General features: G+C 39.5%; 2 protein-coding genes across 3 annotated transcripts in view; both read right to left on the bottom strand.

The window, feature by feature from the left end:
• Nucleotides 1-132: 132 nt before the first annotated feature.
• LOC121954994 (monocarboxylate transporter 12-B-like) lies at nucleotides 133-10,526 on the bottom strand. The gene is made up of 9 exons (XM_042502767.2): nucleotides 10,359-10,526; nucleotides 7,346-7,704; nucleotides 5,779-5,882; nucleotides 5,052-5,195; nucleotides 4,112-4,207; nucleotides 3,719-3,875; nucleotides 2,010-2,762; nucleotides 1,670-1,929; nucleotides 133-717 (listed from the first exon to the last, which is right to left on the bottom strand). Exons 2-9 carry the CDS (start codon nucleotides 7,480-7,482, stop codon nucleotides 530-532), a joined length of 1,839 nt encoding a protein of 612 aa, XP_042358701.1. The 5' UTR covers nucleotides 7,483-7,704; nucleotides 10,359-10,526; the 3' UTR covers nucleotides 133-529.
• A 662-nt stretch (nucleotides 10,527-11,188) lies between these two features.
• The window catches only part of pank1a (pantothenate kinase 1a), a 32,126-nt gene continuing 19,139 nt past the window's right edge, over nucleotides 11,189-24,175 (bottom strand). For both annotated transcript variants that reach the window (XM_042501706.2, XM_042501708.2), the window contains exons 5-8: nucleotides 23,753-23,929; nucleotides 20,674-20,797; nucleotides 18,647-18,772; nucleotides 11,189-18,435 (exon numbers count right to left, since the gene is read on the bottom strand). In XM_042501706.2, the coding sequence (XP_042357640.2) occupies nucleotides 18,376-18,435; nucleotides 18,647-18,772; nucleotides 20,674-20,797; nucleotides 23,753-23,929 (487 nt within the window). In that variant the 3' untranslated portion in view covers nucleotides 11,189-18,375. The remainder of the gene's footprint in view (nucleotides 18,436-18,646; nucleotides 18,773-20,673; nucleotides 20,798-23,752; nucleotides 23,930-24,175) is intronic.

The raw sequence follows: 24,175 nt of genomic DNA, 5'->3' as shown, positions 1-24,175 counted from the left end.
AAACACAGCAGGGAACTGACAGCAATGCAAACACAGAAATCACCCTGTCTATGTTAGACCGACCTACTAAAACAGAAGAGTTATGATAATTGTTGATAAAAAGAACATAAAAAAATCAAAAAAATCTAATAGTAACACTTTCGCATCTTTATTAAATTAACAGTTTGTACAATTTATTGGAAAGCTCACTAATGCAATGTTAATGATAACCTGATGGGAAACTTTGGCTATGATGAAATAAGGATGCCCTTTGGTTTTACAAAATAAAATATCCACATAAAAAAAAAAAGAAAACAGACAACTGACTGGCTTAAAATTCTAACATAATATGTGTGTCTTAAAGTCACAACATTGTTTCTTTAAAAAAAAAAAAAAGGCACAGATCCTGACAGCACTGCTTTTGTTTAAGCTTGAGGTCTTCAAGACATACAGGTGGAGCATAATGCACATCAAAGTAGCACCTGAACATCCCAGCAGTGATGAGTCGCCCATCTGTGCAGATGGCGAACCAGCTTCTTCACTGGCGTTGTCATATGATGCTCTGCTGAGTTGCAGCAGCAGTTTGATTGGGACATATGCGTGCAGCGGAGTTAGACTTGGACCTCTGACAGTGTCTGAGTAACAAAGCAGCTGATAGCACCACAGAGCTCAACATGAAGGAAGCCCCGCTGAGGAAGAAGGTTGCTTCGTAGTTTCCCGTCATGTCAACCAACCAACCTGGAGACAGAGAAACAGGAAAGATTTGCTACACCTCAGTGGAAAACTAGAATTACCATCTTATGTTGTAAGCCTTCGTTAACCAGTCAAGCTGCAGTTTATATCCATGTCTGACCAGACTCATATGTAGCCATAACAACAGACAGTGCTTTAAATATGGATCTTGCTGCAAAGAAACCACAAATATGGATGGTTAACACACATCTCAATGTGGACACCCGAAATTAGTGTCGCCAATTAAGTATCTGATCAAATGTGTTTATGCAGAACATTATGATGTCACAGAAAAGTTGATCTTTGACCTTTTGGATATAAAATATAATCCATGTATTGTTATATCCTATGAGACATTTGCATGAAATTTCGTCATAATTAGCTAAAAAAATCTTGAGTAATGGCAAAAAAATCAGGTCACAGTGACCTTTATCCAGCCACCGCACTAACCATCATTATTTCAAATCAGAGGCAAAGTAGGTGTGTTACGCGAGTCATAAGGGAAAGGCAACTTGCATGTGGGAGCGGACACATATGAGGGATTTCTGGGAGGTGATAGTCCACGATTTCACAGAGGAATTGTGGATTCAAAACTTCGAGATGATCTGCTCAACTTTTGAAGAGCTATGTCTTGCAATAACACCTCTTGTCTCATGCCCAAGGGAGCCACTTCCTACCAACAAGTGCACAGCCATAGCATCACGTGACCTATAGAAGTGAAAAAAGTGTTCCCATGGCAGTTTTGCCAAATTTGCCTTTTTCAAATCACCTGAAATATCAGCTCATGCGAACGTGAAAACTTTTGCAATAAATGGGAGTTTTCTCTAAATTGACCTGTTTTATTTTGTATTCAGAATATCAATTTGTGCAATTTGAGGGTTAATGGAAACCTGCCGAGTGAAACCCTCAAGAAATTTACATGAGACTTTCAAACGCTGACAGATTCATGAACACTTACCTCCTATTGGTGGGCTAATCAGGTAGGGTATGGCATGCAGGAAGTAGACCACACCCAGAGCGGAGGTCAGGTAGGTGGAGCCCACAACATCAGAGGTTACCACGGGGATGAGCGCCACATACGCCCCGTCAAAGTACCCGTAGAGTATGGAGAATGGCACCAGCAGGGAGAAGGAGTGAAGGAGGTGGATGAACATGCAGCAGAGGCCCTCCATGCCGATCGCCATCATGTAGCTCAGCAAGCGATACCTCTTCAGATACCTAAAGGGAAGGAAATCTCTCAGTTTTGGGCTTTAAATCAATATTTGCCACACAAAAACACACCTACGGCCTCTACTTACTTTCTGTCGGTGATCCATCCAAAGGTGATGTTACCCACAATGCCGCTGACTCCAAATAAGGACATGAGGAAGGCGGCCTGCTTGTGCTCTAGCCCCACGCTGAGAGCGTAAGGGACCAGGTAAACTATCGGAGCGCTGCAGCCATAAGCCAGAAACAGGAAGGACACGGACAGAATCAGGAAGTCGGGTATCATGAGAAAGCCAAACTCCTCCCTAAACTTGAGACAAAAGCCGTCACCTCTGGACGAAGTTTCTGTGCTCACTAAAGGCTCTGCAGTAATGGGTTTATCTAAATGACAGGTATCTGTCGGTTTGGCTTCAGTGAGTCCTGAGTCATCTCCCTTTGCATTCACGTTAGCTGCCTTATTTTTCAAGTTCATGCTTTCAACTAATTTCAAGTCTTCAATTGTGCCACCATCGGCTAGTTTCGGATCTGAGATCTCCCTGAGCATTGTTAGCTTGTTGCTAAATAAAATGCACTCAGCTATCTTCAGATTTGCTAAACTCGGATCAGGTGGGTTTAAGCTTGGTAGAAGGGCTTTGTTCCCCTGAGCTAGTTGGTTGTTTTCCAGTTCAAAGTTTTTGAGCGCTCCATTGGCTATAAGCAGCCTTTGAGTATCCGTTAAGTTGTTGCCTTCCAGCTGCTTTGGCTCCTCTTGGCTGCGGTCAGCAGGTGGTTGTTCAGGGTCTTTTGAGTCCAGTGCTGTCGTCATGCAGTCTGTCTCCAGGTTTGCCACGTGGTTCTCCCAAATCCTGTTGGTGGAGACAAACAGAAAGGAAGAAAATATACTGTATATTAACTGCCTTAACCATAATATTTGGTGCACTATTTCAACCACAGCATTCCTCTGTGCTATTGTTCAAATGTGCAATATTCCTCCAACTCTTGAGTGTAGGCTATATCTGATACATATTGTATATATAGTTATTGTTATTCTAGTAATGTGTATCTCTGTTGTTCATTGTAGAATTGTACACATATTTTTTTATTTGGAACCTACATACTAGTTTTATACATTGCATTGTAGCATAAGACACAGTTATGTATTTTACACACTACACAAATTCTGCACATTATAGATATTTATAATTTAAATATTACATACTAGTGCTAATTGTCTATTACTGTATTTCTATTTTCAACTTTAATATACTTGTGTTGGTACTTATTTCTATATTTCTATAATTTTCTATGCTGGCATAGGAGCAACTGTAACGAAACTCAATTTTCCCACCGGGATCAATAAAGTATTTCTGATTTCTGAATATTGAAATGGATCTAGAAATTGAATTTGGCATATCTTACATGAGATCATTCTCGAAACAGATGGTGGTATCGATCTTATCTGACTGTGATCAAGAAAGTGAATAACTTTATTTCCTAAAATTTCCAACTAATCCAAAAAACAATACGATCATGAAGCAATATGTCCATCAACAGATATCCTGATAATTGGTAAATCGTCATTTATTAAACAAAAATGCAAATACTCTTCTTATTTTAAGGATTTGCTGCTCTTCTCTGCCTTCAATTGTAGATAAATTGTTTTGTTGCAATGTTGTGACCTTTTATGGATGAAATGTTTAATCAAATGATAAACCAAATGATAATAACATAATCTGTCCTAGAATAAGAGGAAAGACTTTTTTACGTGACAGACTTCTCAGATTAACAGTACCCTACAGCAGCAGCGGACGTAAGTATTCACCTTTCACTTCTTCTTGGTTCCAGCGGCCTCATCAGAGCGCCACAGACACACAGGTTGGAAACAAATCCTCCCAGAATGAGCAGAGCTCCTCTCCAGGAGTAATGCTCTATGAGCAGCTGGACCGCAGGAGCCAGGATGAAGGTCCCAATGCCACTCCCTGAAGACGAGGTGAAATTGGATTTGATGGGACGAAATGAGGCAGAAAGTAGAGGAGTAGCACAAGTAGAGGAACTTTAAAAGAGACTAGAGAAAAGCAGGGATGGAAACAGAAAAAGTTTGGTCACAAAGAAAGTGGAAAAAAAAGAAGAATGTAGGAGAAGAAGAGAGGAGATGGGAGATATAAGGTATAAATGACAAGAAAACAAAGCAACAGGTAAGTAAAGATGTCACTACCAGACATGGCGATGCCATAGGCCAGAGCTTTCCTCTCACTGAAGTACCTCCCAACCATCGCTATAGCTGGTGTGTAGCTGAGAGCAAAGCCAAGACCTGCAGAGGATGGATATGTTGCCAAATCTAAACAGCAGTTGTTTGGATGTCAAAGTATATGACACCCTGAAATACATGCATTACATTACATTATGTTACATTTACTTTCAATATGTGCATTGAATCTCCACAAGAACATGAAATGTCATCAGGAATTTTAAATGTAGAAACAAACACACACAAATAAACAAATGAGACATCAATAAGTGATTGGACGGGGCATAAACTGCAAAGACAAACATATCAAAGGGTCCGACCCTTACATGTAAAGAGTTTAAGCCTCACTTTCTGAGTCCTTTGTGAAAGGTTTGAAGGGTAACTCAACACAAATGACACATATAATACTGAGAATGTGATGATTTCTATCAGTAGTATGCCGATAAGAGTTTTTCTCACAATTGGCACTATATCTCTAATTATCATAATTATATATTAAAAATTATTTTTACAGAGTTATTATTTTTAAGTACTTTTTCACGTCATTTTATTTTAGTTTTGTAGTTTGTTTTACTTTTTATCTCATTTCTTTTTCTATAATTTTTAGGGAATAGTTAAAGAATGGTAGTCATTAGGCATATGACAACATGTCTGGCTGAGATTAAACCCAGATACACAATCACAACCTGTAGCAATAAAAAATCAGCAAAGATGCTTGACATAATTAATCAGTTAAGACGTGCAACTGTTCATTTTTTTACAATACAGCACTGGTCAAATAAGCTGCATGTTATTTATTGGTTTCTCTGTCCTCCATCCTTAGGAATCATGCTTTTGAAGTTTAATATATGTTTTATAGAGCATCATAGAGTGCCCAAGTACAACGGGATGTGAGGTGCTTGTGTACCTGTGAGGATGCCCATGGAGACGTACAAATATTCCAGACTAGAAGCGAAGGAGCTGATGACCAGACCAGCAGAGGACAGCAGACCTCCCAGCATCACTGTAGCTCTGCAGGAGAGGCGGTTCCCGAGGAAACCACCCAGAGGAGCTGGAAACACAGTTTGTGTGGATTATTTCACTGACTGACATATTCATCCACGACATTTCATATAAATGCAGAGTAAATAAATCCATAAAAGAAAACTTGATTGTGGATTATTTTCATCAAGGCATCTTTTTTGCACTTTAAATATATTTTTTAATTGCACTCCAGCTTTCATGTACCCATAAACACAACAATATTTAATAATATTAATTTTTAAATAATATTTTGGATAAAAATATTTTTGAAAAAAAAGAAATAATTTTGTCTTATATATCTTCTGTGTAATATCTGCAGCTATCAGTGCAGCTTTTAAAATTTTCTGTCTGTAAAAAGAATCTTGCCCCTCAAATCATATTTTTAGAACATAAATAGTCAAAGACAAATATGTAATGCTTCTGTCCATGTTTTTCATACATGTATGGGCCATAATTAAGGACAAAATGTTTAACCATTTTCATAGTTTTAAGAAATTGGTGAAACATTTCCTTACACCAAACAGAAAAAAAAGTAATTTTTACTCTGCCAAAAGTAGCTTAACTGCAAAATCGATCTGTCTTCAGATGCTGGTGTGTGTTGATGGTCTTACCACAGAGCATGGTGGTGGAGTCGATGAGACTGTGGATCCAGGCGGTGGTGGAGTAATCTTTCTCAAAGTGCAGCTGAAACTCCACAAAGAACATGGAAACACACCTGGACACAGTGACAGAGTAAAGTTGGATTTAGTTCATTTTTTAAAACAAAAAATGGATGTTAAATGTGGATTTTACTTCCTTCTGTGGCTCACTGATGTAACCGTCTGAGGGAGAGTTAGTGTGGTTAATATGTGCAATTAAACTTCAGAGAAAATCAAAAGTCAAAGACAATACTACTAAACATGCGGCAATAAACTTGGGCCACACGGTTTTGCAAGGCCATGGCATGATTTCCTTCATATTCAGGTCAACATGACACCTTGATTTTGATCTTATTAGGAGTCAGCATCATGTCAGAGCTAATAAACTAGAGTTAGGTAAGTGTTTAATAGCTTATGGCTGTCATATCAGCAAATCTAATGGCTTCTGTCCTCCTTAACCCATGTTTTATGACTCTTGTCCTTTGTGAAAATCTCACAGGGAGCTTACAGGTCTCCTGGCATCTGACCAGATCAGATCAGACCTTTGTGAAAGCTGGATAATAAAACTGGTCACTGATCACTTTCTAAAGTTCACATCAATGTCTAGAAATGACTTTAGTCGTCCTTTTACTTACATGCAAACCTGCATTAAAAATAGTAGTGCAGTAAACCCTGTATTATTTATTTTTTCAATATATACATTCTTTATAAGTAGATAGCCTAATTGGACATTAAACTATTTTAAATGCAGGTGTGTTAGAAAGTATCACTTGAGTCTTGAGAAATGAAGATCCTGCTCTTATTTAGTATCAAAATTAATTTGTTCCTCTGGACCTTCGTAAAGGGTATTTTAACTATTATTGAAAAACTCTTGACGAGGGACCAGAAGGATCAAAATGTTGGTATGATTAATAAATTGTGATGCTGAACAAGAGTAATGTGCGGGATCCTCTTGTATCAAGACTTAACACATAAACATATTGAAATGGCAGCAACGGTGGAAATCATATATCAGCTAAAAGCTGAGCTGTGCAGGTAATGTGCTGGCTGCACGAAATTGGGAGATGGAAACATCTCAGCAGGATTGTAAAGTCTTAGTGGAAAAAAGAACATATTGCTGCTGAAACAGGTAAGTGGCTTAATCAGTGTGAGCTGCGTGGGAATGCAGTGTTGCCAAGAAATTACATTAATGCCTTTTTGAGAACAGCAACACAGCAGAACTGTATGTTACACAGTACTGAACATCCAGAAACGCCATGGAGGAACAGAAGAATTCGGCCGCACACAAAACGATGCAATCTCACTGTCCTAAGTTTTATGTTTTCTGTGGTCTTTTAGTAATAGATCAAAACTTCCTCTGACTAAAATATACTAAAATAATCACGGGGAAGGTCACCTCCACAAATCTGCCAAACCAATCATTCCTCAGGAACAAAAAAACAAATCCTCCATAAATTCAGCTTACACCAACAGTGAGGTCTCTTTTTCTTTGTGACGACTCTACACACACACACACACACACACACACACACACATTCACCTGGTCACTGCTCGGATGCAGATGGTGGCGAGGAAACAACCAGCGACGATCATCCAGCCCCAGCCACCTTCTGGCGGGGTCGTGACCGCTGACGTCCTCCTGTCTCTCTCGAGCTTCTCCTCTTTGGTGACTGCCATCGCTCCAGCCAATCACAAGGTAGATTTTCATCAGTGTTTCCGGCCTCTTTTACAAGGGATGCTGGAAGTCACAACTCCTCAAAGTTCTTGTTTTGTCTTTAAAAGTGCGACACGTTTTCATTGGCAGGGCTTGTTGTGTCAAATCTGCAGTTGCTGGATGAAAGATCTTCAGGAAAATCAAAGGACTTCCTTCCTTTTCTGTTTGCTGCTCTTCCTCGATCACTGGGAAAACACAGAAACGACAAGAAAATAAGCCATCATAGTGTAGCACTAGAGGACACATTTTGGGATCACAAAAGCCATTAAGATTCATCTTCTGGGGAGGCATGAACATCAGGGAAGCTCATGATATAGTTGTGGAGGTATTTCAGCCTGAAAATGGTGCACACATTTACATTTGCGGGACTTAGTGGAAAAAGAAGTGGGTAGTTAGTGTAAGCAGGAACAGCCAAAATAGTTGAGAAAACTGGGCAAAAGCACCAAACACAGAAACTCAACTGTATTATTGTAGTTAAATTAACCAAATTATATTAAGACTTTACTCCCCAGAAATATAAAAAATAAATAAGTCATGTTTTATTACCAAATTTTTTTGCTAACCAAAGAAGAGGAAAGTTTTTCTGTTCAACATTAACAGAGAACTTTTCACAACTGTCCTGGAAGCTTGGTGTGGACACAGTTGTAAATACTTTTTGCTGCAAGATAAAAGAGGGTAATTTACTTCTGCGCTTCTGTTTTTCCTCATCTGGCCAGACATAAGCCTGCTGAATAACATCAGGAAAGAAACACTGGCCCATCTGCTGACAGAACACTGGAAAGGAAATATTTCTTTTAAGTTGGCGCCTCTGTGTTTGAATCCTTTTACTACAGCATACTGGCACTTAAACAACAACCTAAACAACAGGTAAGAATCACAGAGAGCTTGTTCGATACCATCCGAGACCCACACTTATTTCCATCACTAAAACACACGCTGGCACTTATCGCTTTACTGCAAAAATGTCTTTTTGAAACAGGACACGAGACACAAGATCAAGACTGTGAAGGAAGATAAACACATTTAACATCTGACCTGATTTGGGTTTATTTACTGGCATGTAAACATGAAGATCTCAAATTGCTGTCCCCACCTACTGTATTGGTGACCTACTGTTTATCACTAACACACACACACACACACACACACACGCGCACACACACACACACACACACACACAGAATAACCAAATATTTGCAGAACTACTGGAGTCACTACATCATAAACAGCTTTTAAAAATAGCCAAATCACCTTTTTGGGTGATTTTGGGATAATTAAGTGTGTTTTTTTGCATATAATTTGCCACATTATGAGATTTGAAAATCGTATGTTTAAAAAAAACTGTAACCACAGTTAACAAAAGACCCAAACACATAAAGTCAAACATCATATCAGAATTTCATTAGCTACAGTTTCCCTTAAAGGTATTAAGTTGGTTCAGTGTGTCCGAAGGAGGCTGTTCCCGGCTGTTTGCATTCGATCACCACACCCTGAGGCTGAGCCCTCTCTTCATCCCCTTAATGTGCCTTGTTGGTGCAGAACCATTGGAGGTGAAAAAGTGTGAGTTTCCATTTGAAAAGCTTGGAGCTGCACACCAGCTGTGCTGTTTTTGCATTTCATCAACTGGGTCTGATTTGGGCCGTTACAAAAACAAAAAGTCCAGACAAACAAGCTGCATATGTGTTTGAGGGGAGTGATAAGAAGTGCTGAAAGAGACCTCCATTACAGGACAGCTAAACTTTCAATTGGGAAATCAAACAATAAAAAAAACCACTGCCAAACTTATTAAAACATAAAAAGAGCATATCTGAAGTGGTATCTGCCCTGCTGAAACTGCTCTTGTTCACTCATTCAAAGGTTTATTTGCCCCTTCTTTTGTTAAGTCATCACGACAGACAGGCTGTAAAGTTTGCATAACGCGTGAGCGCTGATTGACCGCACGTGTACGTCACAGACAGAGAATTCCCATCCTGCTGTTAAGTAAACTGGCAGTGAGCCATGAAAAGAGTGCACAGATTTACTGACAGCTGGACACAACAAGATCTTCAGTTCTGCAGCTTACATTCATTCAAGAGTTAAATAAATGTAGAGTTTGTGACAAAATGTGTCCAGAAAATACATTTGCATGACAAACTCTTAAAATTGGTGCTGTACCTTGGTTATTTTGGGGTTTAATTATTTGTGTATCATGCATATATATGTGTATGTACATGAATGTATGCATATGTTTAATATGTATGCATGTGAGTAATGTTTAAGTGCATCTATAGAAGCATGTGTATGTGAATGGATAGACGTGCATACATGGGTAGCTGTGTCTTCTAATGTTTTATGGTGAATCTTCATTCACATGTACATTTATGTCAGGTAAAACCCATTTTTGAGGCGATTTTGTTCTGCAGTGTTGATTGCCTGTTCATTGCTGTTAATAGCAATAAAGTTTTAAAAAATGGTGCTGTGCATATTCACTGCAGTTCAAAAAATAAAAATGAAAGTGAAAGTATTTCCTTCTCTAAAATCTAGAATTTAAATACAAGAAATGTGCCATGCACATTTTCTTAGTACAATTTTACCAATTACTTTGCAAATCAACACATTTAAGTGTCTGTGTCTTGTTGCAGTATATTTGGTATATTTGGGGGTTTTCTTTAAATATACCAAAGTATAACTATATCACTGAAAACACAAGAATCTGTTAGTCAAAATGGGGCTCTTAATTAATTGTCAGAAACACAAACACATTGAAACAGAGATGAAGCCAAAGTGGAGAGACACAAAGACTGAAAGCAAGTCAAAACACCCAAAGAGAAGTGAAGAGAAAGTGTGTGTGTTGACTTACATCAGTTTCCAGTCGCTCTCTGCTCCTGTGTCACGGCTTCACGGCTCAACTGTTGGGCAGAAACACAAACAGGATGTCAAATAAAATTAAAAAAATGAACAAAGAAAGTTTTCCTGTTGCTGCCTCTCCTGCAAACACCCTGAAGGTGCTCTGCAGCACCAGTGAGCCCGCAAACTGCAGATATGGGGGGAGGGAGGAGACGGAGGAGGAGGAGTTGAAGTGGCCACACCACACAGACATAAAGTGTGGATCAATGGCTACTAGGCCACTTTATTTCACTTTATGGTTTTTTATGGTCATGTCTTTTAATAATCCTATCATGTTGGGAAAAACCTGCGTAGGAACATGCGTAGGCCTTGCAGTTACAGAGTTCACCATACTCTTTTTATCTCTTGTGGTTAAGATAATGCTACACTTCTCTTATGTAATATTCTTACAAAGAGTTTTGTGTTTGGATTTTGTTGTTAAGTTGAATGTTTTACAAAAAAAAACTTGGATTTTATTGCTATTAAAGACCACTTGGGACAAATTTGACCCCATCCCCCAAATTCATCAACACAGCTTCTCTTTTAACACCTTGGTGATTGTTATGTAAACTGCAGATGTTGAGTCAACAGTCACTTTTTATTCTTCCTCTGGAGGATTTTAAACTCCCACAAATTTAGAAATTTCACCTAACGATGTTAAATCCTTTAGAGGAAATGACTGTCATGGCTTTTACTATTTTTGTCTGTTTTCTTTCTTTATTATGTCTTTTTTTTCAGTCTCGTGTGTCCCTTACTTTCACAACATAAACAGTGAGTAAAGAAACATCCAGAACACATATCATCTCTCATCCAGTTTTAGTTTAATTCCTTTTTAGAAAAAAAAAAATCTCTTCACTTCAGTACATACGCATTGCACAAGGCAGGGAGCCATTTTTATACTTTTTTTTTCCTTTTTAACCCTTTCTGTTTTCAAACCGGAGTTAAAAGCAGCAGCAGAACTGACGCCAACAACCAGCACTGGGCTTCCCAAAACTGTCACACCCAGATCACAGAGGAGCCGAGGTGAAACTTGGGCGCTGAAATCCAGCAGACAGAAAACAGATGTCCGGACTGCAGCCTATCAGAGTAAGTATGATTTTTTTAAGCATGATTATGTTTAATCAAAGCCAAATGCACCTGAATGAAACAGAGAAAATTATATTAAATTGACAATTAATGTAAAAAATGATCTGACAGGTTGGTTTAACACACAAAGATTTTTAGACAATCACGAATAAACATGTAGAAATGTATCTAGTCCCAATAAGAAAAATGTCATTAATCATATACCACTAGTAGATTAAACAGACTCCTAAAAGTATTTGTTATCCATCATGGCTAAAGCTGCAGAGAAAAGTGATTCATCTCGGTGCGTCTTCTGTCTGCGTGTGGATTGTAAATCATGTGCCGAGTCATGTTTGGGAAGCCAGGCCCTGAACAGTTGAAACAACTGAATCAACAGACAGATTGCTGGTGTAGAATATATCATATTAATATTATTTACAAAATCTCTGTACAATCAAATACACAAGGGTGAAAAGGTCTGTCCCGCCAGTCAAGCATTCCAGAAGTCAGTTTTAAAAAGGCTGGATGTGTTCACGCAGCAGGATGTTTGACCAGATTGGGAACCGCCTGAACAGTTTAGCAAAGTGGAAAAACAGACGAGCTAAAGGTCAGAACATCACAGGAAACATTACGTCACTGTGACGAGTGTACAACACAAGGTTTGACCGCAGCAAGGTGATTACAGTTTATCAATCCTCAACTATTGCTAATCAGACAAGACGCACAATTTAGATCAAACGAGTCCGTCATGACAAAGCCGTTTAAAAACGGCTGAAGAAAACTGACAAAACGTGCTTCGTATGCTTGTTATGGTGCACAATTTGGCCTAAAACATCCTGTTGTGAGCATCCACCTTAAGTAGTGTTAACAACTACATCAGCAGGACAGAAACTTCAGGAGGAGAAACTTTCCCCGTCAAGATTCAAACAGGATTTCTAACAGGGGAAATCTAACAGGGTTGCATATATTTTTTTAAAAACATTTACAAACAAGTCAAATCAACTCTGGTAGCTTTAGAAGAGGTGAGTTTGTTGAGAGGGACAAAGAGATAGATGAATTACTGCATAGCCTGTTGGTTGGATTTCACTACGGATGACATAACATTTGCCGTTAGGTGGACACTCTAAGCTCCTTACAGTACCGAGAAATACATACTGATCCGAGTACAGGTGGTCCCGGGGGGGATATGAACCCCCAACAAAGCGTTAGTGAGGTTCAAAGCCCAAACTCTAAAATCACAACTCACAGACCATTTCCAAAGCACATAAACACCCACAGCGCTGACTCGTGATGACAGAAAAATCTATGCTTAAAAGCTTAAATGGCTGAATTCTTGCCTCATACTGTATCTGTGTTGCAGAAGAAACACTTTCAAAAAGGACAAAACGTCACAAACATGTCAACTACAGCGCAAGATGTGATACCGCTCTGAGCGATGGGCTTCACGAGTGTCAACAGTTTATGTGAAGAATACAAGTTTCAGCAAGAGTTATTTGGTTTTTGTAGCCAAAAACACTGAAGCTGCAGCAGTACATTAGTACAACAGTAAGGTACAAAAATACTACAAGTAGTTTAGTAGTACAAGTACTCATGATATCCCCAAGACAGTCTGTGGACTCTGGACTAGAACAGTTTCGGATCTGCTGAGTATGAAAATCACATTATAACTCATAATGACACCATGACTAGGAACACACAGGTACACTTTAAAATGAACTTTCAAACACACGTCATAATTGTTATGCAGAGACCTTCATCATCAACATCAGGGCTCAACAATAAGGATTGCCAGCGGCGAGTAAAATGCCACGTCAAGCTAGAAAATCTAGCAACTCACCTGAAAAATTGTGCAAAAATAATTTTAAAAAATGAGCGAACCATCTCGCTTCCCTCTCATCACTATTGACATGCGTTACTCAAATTTGCGAATCCTAGGATAGTGAAGGAATGGCCTGCTCATGAGTGACTAAGATTTGTTTCCCTCATCGGTTGGATTTGTAAGGTTTACGCAAGAGCAGTGGGATTGGTTACGGTGAGAATGTCAGTGTTAGCCAATCAGATGGAGAGTAAGGCAGAGTAAGGCCGGCCATTCCTTTGCCATCCTGTGATTCCCAAATTCACGTGCAGCACTGATTGGGCGCTCGGGAGAAAGTGGTAGCGGCTAAAGACAAAGTTTATGAGCTGAAGTGCGAGTGAACGTTTCATTTATCCTGGAAACAGTGTTTGAGGATTTTGGCAAATCTCCAATGATGTACTGCGCAGTTTGCCACAAGTTTAAGATCGAGGCTGATAAAATAGGGCTGTTTTTCAAAGGCACTTCAAGTTTACCAAAAAATGTCACTGGAGTGCCAGAACAAGAGCTGATAGTATCTTGCTTACATGGCAGCTTAAAGGGCTGCCAGCAAAACAATTTGTATAGGTGAAAATAAAAACTGACTTCGGGCAAGTGAGTCACAAAATATTCTGTGCAAGTCGGGCAAATGAATATTACCATTGAAGCCTAAACATTATCTTCTTTTTTCACGCTTGTCTTCTTTTTTTTTATCCGTTTCCAATCAAATATAGCCCTGACGCCAGGCCCGAGCCACGTGATGATAAAAAATGTTAAAAGCCGCTTCTGTGAATAAGTGCTGCTTGTACTTGGGTCTTCACGTGTTTTGAGATAAAAGGCTCTGCAGGACAGCGATGATCTGTGTTTGAATGTTACAACTTGCAGTCTGATGACTTTTATAAGTGCGGAAAATCACCACATGCTTGAAAGGGCTTCTTTGGCCCCTCAGAGCATGACGGCAGGGATTTACATTTCTGGAAACAATCACACTGGTTCTTCGTGCCAACCACAATAATAATAGAATAAAATAAAATAAAAAGCAAAAAAAAAAGAAAAGAAATTCTGTACAACATTATATTCAAATCACATGGGGAACCCACATTATAACTTATTACTGGCCACAAAAAAGCAGAAAAAAACAGGACATACCTTTTGTAAAAATGTTCCCATACCAAACTGCTGCCCAAAAAAAGTATGAAAAGACAGGTACCAGGTAAACATGTTAAATTCCAGTTGTCAGTATTAATGATCTGTAAGAACTTAATAATGTTGTGGCTTTTCAAATAATTAAAACCATTGCAGTTTTAGTCAAACTTCATGTTTTTGTACGAAGACACACTTATGACTGGTGAGTCATGGATGTGTTAACTGCACTGAATCTTCTGCTACAGTACCATAGCAACAAACGAAAAAACCCAAAAAACAAATGACTAACAAACAAAAAACAAACACAGAAAGCAAGAGTGAAAACCAAAAATACACATTTTTGCAGCAAAGCTCTGCAAAGACATGGAGGTGAAGTTCAGCAGGTTAGAAATAAAAGTAAACCACACATGAAAGTGAAGAGCACAGAGACGGTGTACGCAGGTAAACACACAGTGAAGGCAACTGATCAGGATTTTCAGATGACAGAGGAACACAAAGATAACCAACACCAGCCGGGTTTTAAAGCAGAGTGGAACCAGACAGGTCGAGGCCACTATTACCATCCAAACAAGAGTTGGAAGAAGGCAAACATAAAAACAAACAGACCAAAAAGCACCCGAACAGAACATTTACAGTGTCGTCACAGCTGAAAGTGAGATCGAACACGCTAATGATTCAATGTTTTCAGGAGAAATGGTTGCAAAACTCCAAAATCCCTCCAAAACACGACTACTTAAAAACATTTTTTAAAGAGTTTTACTCATCACACTTGGATAATTGATGTTATCCATGAAGCCTGTTGCAATCAAAGTATCCACAGTACAGAAAAATACAATTTTTAAAATTTTACAGCGACAGAGTCCACTCTGTAAAAAATGTGATTATTCTGTGACCTGATTAAAATTCGGTTTATCTAAAATTTGCAAACATAATTGCTTCAACAGCAGAACCTTTAACATACTAGCATATTGTGAGTTGCTGTGGATATAAACATCAGCTTAAAATCACTATCCAAGAACTATGAACAAAAAAACAAACTTCATAGTAACAAACATGTTATCTGGTGGGGTCAAAGTTTAGTCCGTGGGTACGTTATATGGTCAAGAGGACATAACTCGATTTTGTGGACAAGACGTTCAGAATACTTGCATAACATTCAACGAGCTGATAAGGATTTCACCTATGTTGTTATTAATATAGGTGAAAATTTGAAAAGTTCCTGTCTGCTTTTACATCAGGCTCAGAAACACAGAAAAATAACCGACCTGAAAGTGTCGGTACAGTAGTGATGGTTTGGAGGTATTTGAACAACAAATAGTCGTACAAAAACTGAGAGACGGAGGTGAATTCCACAAAGAGCACAGTTTCTCTGCTGGAGAGTAAAGGCCTGTAGACAGTGGTACTAAAAATGTAAAGCAGCTCAGTTTAATAGCTCAGCTGCTTTGACATTTAAGAGATAAAAGGCTGTAAAGCTCCAGGCAGGGAGGAGGGACACATTATGACTTTAGAGGAAACTACCTTGTTTCTTGAAAGCAGCTACAAGGTAATAATTTTATAATTCATTGACAATGACTGATGACGAAGCGTCTTCACAGCTGACACTGTCATGCATAATACATTACAAGCAAACATTTCTTCTAGGATGAGGTGTGCATGTAATTTACAAATCCAACTTCCCAACATTATTACAGATCAGATAAGATTCTATTAAAAAGTGGCCAGGATACAGGTAACGAAGGGCGATGGCTTCACTACAATCTAAAAGAAAGTCTAAAGTTTAGCACGAAGGGTCCAAGAAGAATAAAAAGTGATTACTGGGATTGTAGCTGGGGAATGGTGGCCAACTCCTTTAATATCGCTAATATTTATATCACTCTGAAAGTATAGTCATGACTGCATTTCGTCACTGTTTGTCAGAGCAAAATGGGGGGGTTAAACCCTTCCCTACCACGCAGCACTTTAGGGAACAAACTACAAACTGTCATGCACAATATCTGCACCATTTAGAAAGCAATGACAGTGCAATCTACAGTATATGTACTGATTCTGCTGCCGGCATATTTGCATGACTGTATATTACACAATGGGCAACCTTTGGCAAGCGTTCTGGTCCCCACTGTCTCTCAAAAGATGACACCATTATTCTGCATCTGTGTCTACAGCAGAGGCTGCTGGACATTTTTCTTAACGCAAGGATTCACATGCATTTTAGTCTCCTCGTTAAATCACACTGTACCCTCCAAACAAGGCAGTCGGGTTGGCTGGAGGGCGAGGAAAGAGGCCTCCACCCTCCTGACGTGACACTGACAGAAAGGGAAAGGTGCAAGAAAAAGAGATGATTCCCAAGAGAAAAATAAATCCCATAGTAGACAGGTTACTGAAGCAGACTGGGTCCTGAACTATAGCTGTGGTGACGCTGGTCAGCAGAAGCAAATAATGCAGACGAAACTGTAGCGCCATCTGTTGGAAGACAAGGTCTTGGTCCCGCGATCTAACACTAAACTCAGCAGGTTAGGTATGAATGTGTGGCAATACGGTGTTAATGTTTACATGTAGGCAGACGGAGGAGAAACAAACAAAAAGCGAAGGCCATGTGCAGTGGAGCTGTAGAAGAATAAAAGATTGTTTTTCTGCTTCCCCTCTGGGCTGAAGGAGGCAGGTGTCATACGAATCTCTACAGGATTTGTCTTCAGTGCACTCCTTCGAAGACTGTGGCACAGTGGGCGACTTTTTGTGCAACAAACAGGCGACAACAAAACGCCTCCCAGCCCTCAGCTGCTGCCACAACTTTCTGTCCAGCTGCAGTTTGGAGCTGGGTGACCATTAGCAGCATTTTTGATGGTTTTACACTGTCAGTAATCTCTATAAACGGGTATCAGCGTATGTATGCAGAATCTGTGGGACAAGATTTTGGTATCATAAGCATTCTGGTTTCAGTTTGTTGTCCAATCACTTTGGAGCAAGCTTAGGTTGCATGCAGCTAAACAGTCCATGTGGAGAGCAAAAGAGGTGTAACTCTCTGGTCAAAATCCAATTTCAGAACTTACTGGGAATCATCTTTTGATGATTTAGTTTTTTACTAGCTGTATTTAAAGTTTATTAGCATTCATACGCAGAAATTTGTTTACAGAGCGTCATGATTCTGTGTATGCAGCGTCTCAAGTTGCCAACTGGACTGTGAACAATGAGCAGCAAACAGTACAGGACGCCTTTGCCCAGATATACGTTGTCCAGAAATCCTCTGGCTTCGACCAATCCTTCAAAATATTGGGCAATTTGCCCCAAGAGGCTAAATTGTCATCAGCCAATGGGTTTTAAAATTGCAGCATCATTAACATTACAGATTCATCTACAGCTGAGGGCAAGAGGCATCAGTCGTTAAACGTTTCTGTTGTCCCAGGAAAAACATTTCTTTGAGTCCCCGGTGGTAAAAATGCCCAGCTATTCGTTCAAAGCAACTTCTTTTCTGTGCAGACAAAGAATCGTCGCACAAAAAGTCGCCCGTGGTGCTACAGCCTCCGGGACGTAATGCTACAGTGGCTATTCACACACAAACACACAGTGACATAAAACACTAAAATACTCTGTGTCTCTGTGCTTCCTGACACAGGGCTGATTACTGGAATCAAAAGATGTGATCACAGGAAACCATAAATTAAAGATTACAATATTAAAACCTCTATGATAAGGGGGGCTCTGTTCGGGGAGTTCAGGAGATGAATGTTAGAGGTTATCATTATTTACAAGTGTTATATTATTAAAATGGCTTTTCTAAGTTTCTGTGTGTCTCTCTCTCTTAGTGTTCCTTTAGCGGCCTCTGTGAACGGGACCTTTCAGCAGCATCATGAGTTGATGACGTCACAGCATCGAGAGTGGATGACATCACAGCATTCAGGGGTGGGTGACATCGTCATGTCGAGGGGTTGATGATGTCACGATATAATTTCCTTCACGGGTCCTCTGTTGTCTTGAGCAGCTCCATCAGCGCCCCGACGGCTCCAAAATAACCCTGCAAAAACACACACACTTCTTACACACACGGTATGATTCAGGAATCCAAAAAAAGACTCTTTTATGCTACAAGGGACATTATTTGGTTTTATTTAATCTAGTTCGACAAATCTCAAGCTTTTGAAGAAAGCAGGTTTAGGTTTTCATTCTGACCAAAGGTTCACAACTTGGTTAAATTCATCTCATATGTCAATCAGTCGAGCGCTCACCTCGTGTTCCAGGAAGAGGGCTCTTAGTTGTCCTTTCGACCAGAAGTCCATGGCATAGGCGAGCAGCTTTGTGGACACTGTGTTGATACGAAGGAAGTTCCCAACAAACACCACACGCTCAATTTTCTGATACGAAGAGAGAGAATAAAAAAGTCAGAAAAATCAGGCCACCCATTATGTGTGTGACATCTAAAATATATATATAACATTTTATGAACAAATGTTTAAAACTTTTCTTTGACTTTTTAAAAGGACACATATCAAATTTTCTTGCCCTAGTTGCTCTGCGTTTTTCCACACATATCAGATTCACACTTGATTCAAACGCAATGCCAGCTAGCGTGCACACACGAGCACAGAAAATGGAGAAACATACATGATGTTGAACAAAACATGTCACAAAGACACATATTAGAGCTACGTTATGTTGTCAGCTTCAGAAATTAAGTATTATGTTACATTACGTGGAGGGACAACCACAAACTACACAAGTGCTTAACATCATGACAGATTGGGTTATTTATTATTTATCTGAAACAGATCAGTGCAAGTGGGCAAAATGCATCACCTCATTCTGACCACGTGGTGGTGCTGCAGAGCTAATAAACTGGTTACCAGTAAATCTCTTCCTGTGCTCCTGTGGTATAACCTGAGCAGCATTTAAAATCAGCAACAAACCAAAAACTGAAGAGCTTTGCAAACTGCAATGAAGTCTATAAAATCCTTGAACTGCTAAATGCTGCTAAAATGTGTCCTCTGTGTTATGGGAATATAGAATTTGCTTAAATATATTTTAGGTAAATGACCTGATATTGTGAAGTGACAAATTTATGGATTAAGAAGGGGTTTAGGGAATCTCTTACATGCTGTAAATGAAAAGACTTTGACGGGGAGCTTTGAAAATGTGAATTAGCTCTTACATTTCACCTCCAGTTTGTCTCCCACAATGGGGAAGAAAATGATCATACTGTAAACGTAATCTCAGTATGTTTGACAATGGTAATATAGAATTTGCTAAAAAACTTTGGTGGAACAACTAGGGAATTCTGGGGAACTAGTAAGGAGGGTCACTTGGACAACATTTTCATCAGTCTGGCCCTCAGAGGAGAATTTTACATGTTATCACTGAAACCATTTAAGGTAAGAACTTTGGACACCAGAGGTAATTCGAATCAAAACTGGACATATTGGTTTATTATATACAAAAATATCACTGACAGCCCTCAACCCTATGTTTGGTGGACGTGTGTGTGTCTTCGCTGCAGCTCTGTGTGCAGTGATAGCCCTGTACAATGCTGCTTGATCGCCATGCCACAAGGCAACACTGTAAAGAAGCTCACAGCACACAGAAAGACTCCAGGCTGATCAGGAAATAACAAGTTTGAAGTTTGGCTGCTGCCACTGGAAAACTTTCAAATCCAGCTTTAACAGTTGATCCAGTTTTTTGTTTTTTTTTCCATTTAACCATTTACTCTAATTTGAGTCATTAATACATAAGACTATTGGATTAAACCACTTTTGGTTGTTTTGCTTTTGGGACACACTCACTGATTATACTATGACGACAATTAGCGACCGCAATCCCGCAATTATTTCAAACACGCCAGCACTCCACTTTTGGTTTCAAAACATAATCACAAAATCACTGTCTTAAATTTAATATTAAACATCATTACTTATTGAAACCATGCAGTTTTTATGTAAGGAGGGTCTTATGCATGCTTTGATTAAAGCAAATTTCCTCCTCTAATTTAGTACAAGCCGGGGTAGAAATAAAGCACATACAGTAACTATAAGTGTGTGTGTGTGTGTGTGTGTGTGTGTAATTGCAGCATGAAGTTGGTTCACTTTATGTTGTTTGTAATGCTGAGCGGCTAGAAGATTATTACCACCACTGGTGAGAGTCACATTGCTCATGTGCTTCTGTAAAAGTGTTACATAAACCACACATGCCTGTTGAGGATGGTGTGTGTGTGTGTGTGTGTGTGTGTGTGTGTGTGTGTGTGTGTGTGTGTGTGTGTGTGTACCTCGTTGACAGCACACATCCGTGCTATGGATCCTATGTTGTTAGTGATGGTGACCAGTGTGGCTCTGGCCAGGTCTTCCTTACTGATGCTGTCTCGCTTCTCTTTGCTCATCATGTGGCCAAAACTGTAAAAACAGACCATAAGAAATGCAATATGTAACAAAATAAAAAAAAAAACAAATCTGTCATTTTACATGTAAACATAAACACACAGACACACTGTCCTCACGGGTGTTATTCAGGTTTGATTAATACTTAACAGATTACAGAGAAAGGAGAAAAACAAATACGCACACAACACGAGCGTCTCTAAATGTCACTACAACCCTCAGAACAACCGTAAACAAGTGTTGTTTGTCAAAGTGTGTGTTTGTGTGTGTGTGTGTGTGTGTGAGTAAGTAAGTGTGTATTTCAACAAATACTAAAAAAGAACACCATAACAATTAACAGTGATTATAATCTGATGACTTTCAACATTTCATTTTATGGATCAACCTTTGACCACAGAGCTGCAGGTTTACTGTATACATACTAAACCCAGATTAGCAAGGAGAGGCCTGAGTGTGCGAGCGAGTTAGTGTGTGTATGCGTGTGCCAGTCAGCTATAATTTCATAAACCATTTGCTGATATGTGTATTTCTGTTATGACTGTGTCCTTTGTGCAGCCACGCATTCATACAAAGCATGAAACAGGACATTGTGTCCACACACAAATTAAATCCTTTTAGGTGATTTTGGATAGTTCATGTTCTTACTGTAATGTTGTGTGAGCAATTTCCTAATTAATGCGGACAAATAAATCAGTGCTTTAAGCTGATTCAGCAATTGCAAAGCTGATTTCATCCACTTCATACAATTAGTTTAATAATTTGCATCAAATTACTTAATTGGCTTTATATTTTGTTGAGCTGAGATTATTCCAGGTTCATTTAGCGACTCATGAGACACAATTAAGAGAAAGATCTATTTTACGATTCACTTTAGGGCTGAGTTGATTTTGCCGATCCAGTGTACGAGCTTACAATCCAATTTCATTGTATGCAAACCGTCTGAACCGGCGTTTGTCATTACGTCATGTTCTGGCAAACTGAATAGTAGCCGACAATGCAACCTGTGCTGATGGCGTCAGAGCGCTAAATCCAACTTGAATTGCATTACTAATAAGAAATATGACAATGTGATTATCATAACATTATGTGACAAACTAACACAACCACAACAATATGAAGGAGATCAAATTTCAGTGGAGGCATTAAGAGTGTTGCACATTGTGTTTGTTTACTTGAAAGTTCATGTGTTTTTTTGGGCTGACGGGACCAGAGGAGAGCGCTCTCTGAGCCCATTTTTATGTGCCGTTTTTCCTCCTGAGTGAAGTGAATCATCCAGTAGTAATATTTAGCCGGTCCAGTGTTTGGCTTAAGGCTCATTAAAACTCCTTTTATACACAAAAATAGATCCATCTGTTTCAAATGTTGCAAACCTCACTGCCCTCGTCCTTCCATGCGTCCTACGTGATGGCATAAGTACAGCCATTAGATGGCACTAGAGCGCAGAGCCGAAACTTTCACATACAGCTGTGGTTTGTGAGGCCATTAAATACATTGCGAAATGTGAACGGGGAATCATTTTTACTATATTACCTATGTCCTTCGTGCATGTGGGCGGAGAATTCTTTTCACTATACTACCTATGTCTGCACTAATATCTCTGCAATGCTACACTGTGGTACTGCTCCGTTTCATCTTTACCTGCGCACAAATAGCCATAATATGCATGTCTGTATACATATCTGACATTATATAGCATAAATGATCCCTAAATATTAAACCGGTTAGACACTTTGAACAATGCCCCAATCCATCTGTAGGGTTTTACCCAAATCAGAATTTTCCAAGTCACTTTGAGTCAGTAGTTATGGCAGAATTTTCACCTTTTTTATTTCTCAGGTGAAGACACCTCACCCACATAATGAGAAGTACATTATTCGTGGCCACTGCTCAGTTACAGTAAAGTCCATGAGCAGTGCAGCCTTCCCACACTCAACTCCTGACTCATGTTTCAGTGCCTTTGAACATTTTGGAAAGAAACTATTGACAAGGGCACTGATCAAATAAATGTATGGATTCAGTGTTTTGTCTTAAGAAACAATCTGCATTGCTCCAAACTTTTAAAGGTTCCCAAAGAGTTCATTTCTCTTCCTCAAATACTACAGGCTCAGGAGTTTCCCAGTATAATCGAAACCCTTTTTATTAACGGCCCTTGAGACCTTCAGCATTCAGCGGATAAAAGCATCCTCCTAAAGTCATCTGTGTTAACGTTCTAGGGCTCTTCTATTTGCACTTTTGTCCATGCCAAGTCAAACCACTGTACCTTTATTTGGGTTTTCATTACCAGTCTAAACACACTGAGTTGTGCGAAGTCACGCCCGGATGGATCATCTCCAGAGTGATGCCAAAGCACACGCAACCACATCAGGAGAGTGATTCATGTGTTACATGCACATCGTTTAAATTCATTTACTGTGCCAATCAAAGGCTCACGGCAGCTTTTAAGGTGGAATGTTTTCTTTCTCTTGATGTCATGAGTCAATCAACACACTTTAAATGTCAATTTAATTCAATGACAATTTCCATTTGTTTTTATTGTCTCATACATGACATACACTTTAGTGATGATTGGATCTTCAAGCATGTGACTTGATTGTGCAAACTGGAAATATTCTATTTTCTCACTTGGAGAACAAAAAAGTGGCGGGGCATTGTTTGCAGTATGCTCTACAGCTGTGAATATGAGATACTGCAAGCAGTTATGAGGAGATGGGCATCTGGTGTAGGTTCATGAGAAAGAAATAAACACATGACAACAGTACAAAAAAGTTGTTGCTCACAAAGAGATCAGTGTCCCTTTGATTTATAAGGACAAGTTTGTAATCAGTTAAAAGACATGCCTCCCTGTTATGTGGAGATGCAAATTCCTGCCACGCTGGGCTGACATGCCAAGTCAAACTGGGTCAAGCCAAACCTGCATGTGTACGGAAAAAGGACAAAACCTTCAGGTGATAAAACCCTTATCGCACTCACCTGGATGCCACAATTGAGCCCTGAAGGCCAAAGCGCTCGTAGTCTCCTCCGTAGATATCTTTCACCAGCTTGTCTACGTTGGTGGAGTCGCCCTTACTGGCCATTTCCAACGCCTCCTCAAAAGTCTCGCAGCCCGTCAGCAGACAGCAAAGGCCCAGGAATGTACCACCTCCCAGACTGAAAGTAAGAGACAAAGAGCATAAATACAGAGATACGAGTGTGAGGAAGACAATAAGAGAGTGAAGAGGTTTAGAGAGGAAGTGAAAAAGATGAGTGTTACACACAGCAAATGAGGAAATGGTAGGAGGAAAAGTACATTATGAAAGAGGGGAATGAAGAAGAGAGGAACAAACAGATATTGAAGAAGGGTATAAATGGAAATGGATTACATGAAGCAACGGTAATGAACGTGTGATTGTTTTC

This window comes from Plectropomus leopardus, chromosome 13 (genome assembly GCF_026936395.1).
Source record: "Plectropomus leopardus strain MGB_pleo_1.0 chromosome 13, ASM2693639v1, whole genome shotgun sequence".
NCBI lineage: Eukaryota > Metazoa > Chordata > Actinopteri > Perciformes > Serranidae > Plectropomus > Plectropomus leopardus.
The sequence above is the reverse complement of the archived record's forward strand: the minus strand, read 5'-3'. Positions and strand labels throughout refer to the sequence as shown.

Bases quoted from the DNA above. Each gene is read 5' to 3' on its own strand.
- LOC121954994 (XM_042502767.2), bottom strand. From the start codon at position 7,482: ATGGCAGTCACCAAAGAGGAGAAGCTCGAGAGAGACAGGAGGACGTCA. The intron at 5,883-7,345 runs GTGAATGTGTGT...CACTGTGTCCAG, and splicing joins TGCATCCGAGCAGTGACCAG to GTGTGTTTCCATGTTCTTTG. The intron at 1,930-2,009 runs GTAAGTAGAGGC...CCTTCCCTTTAG, and splicing joins GGATGGATCACCGACAGAAA to GTATCTGAAGAGGTATCGCT.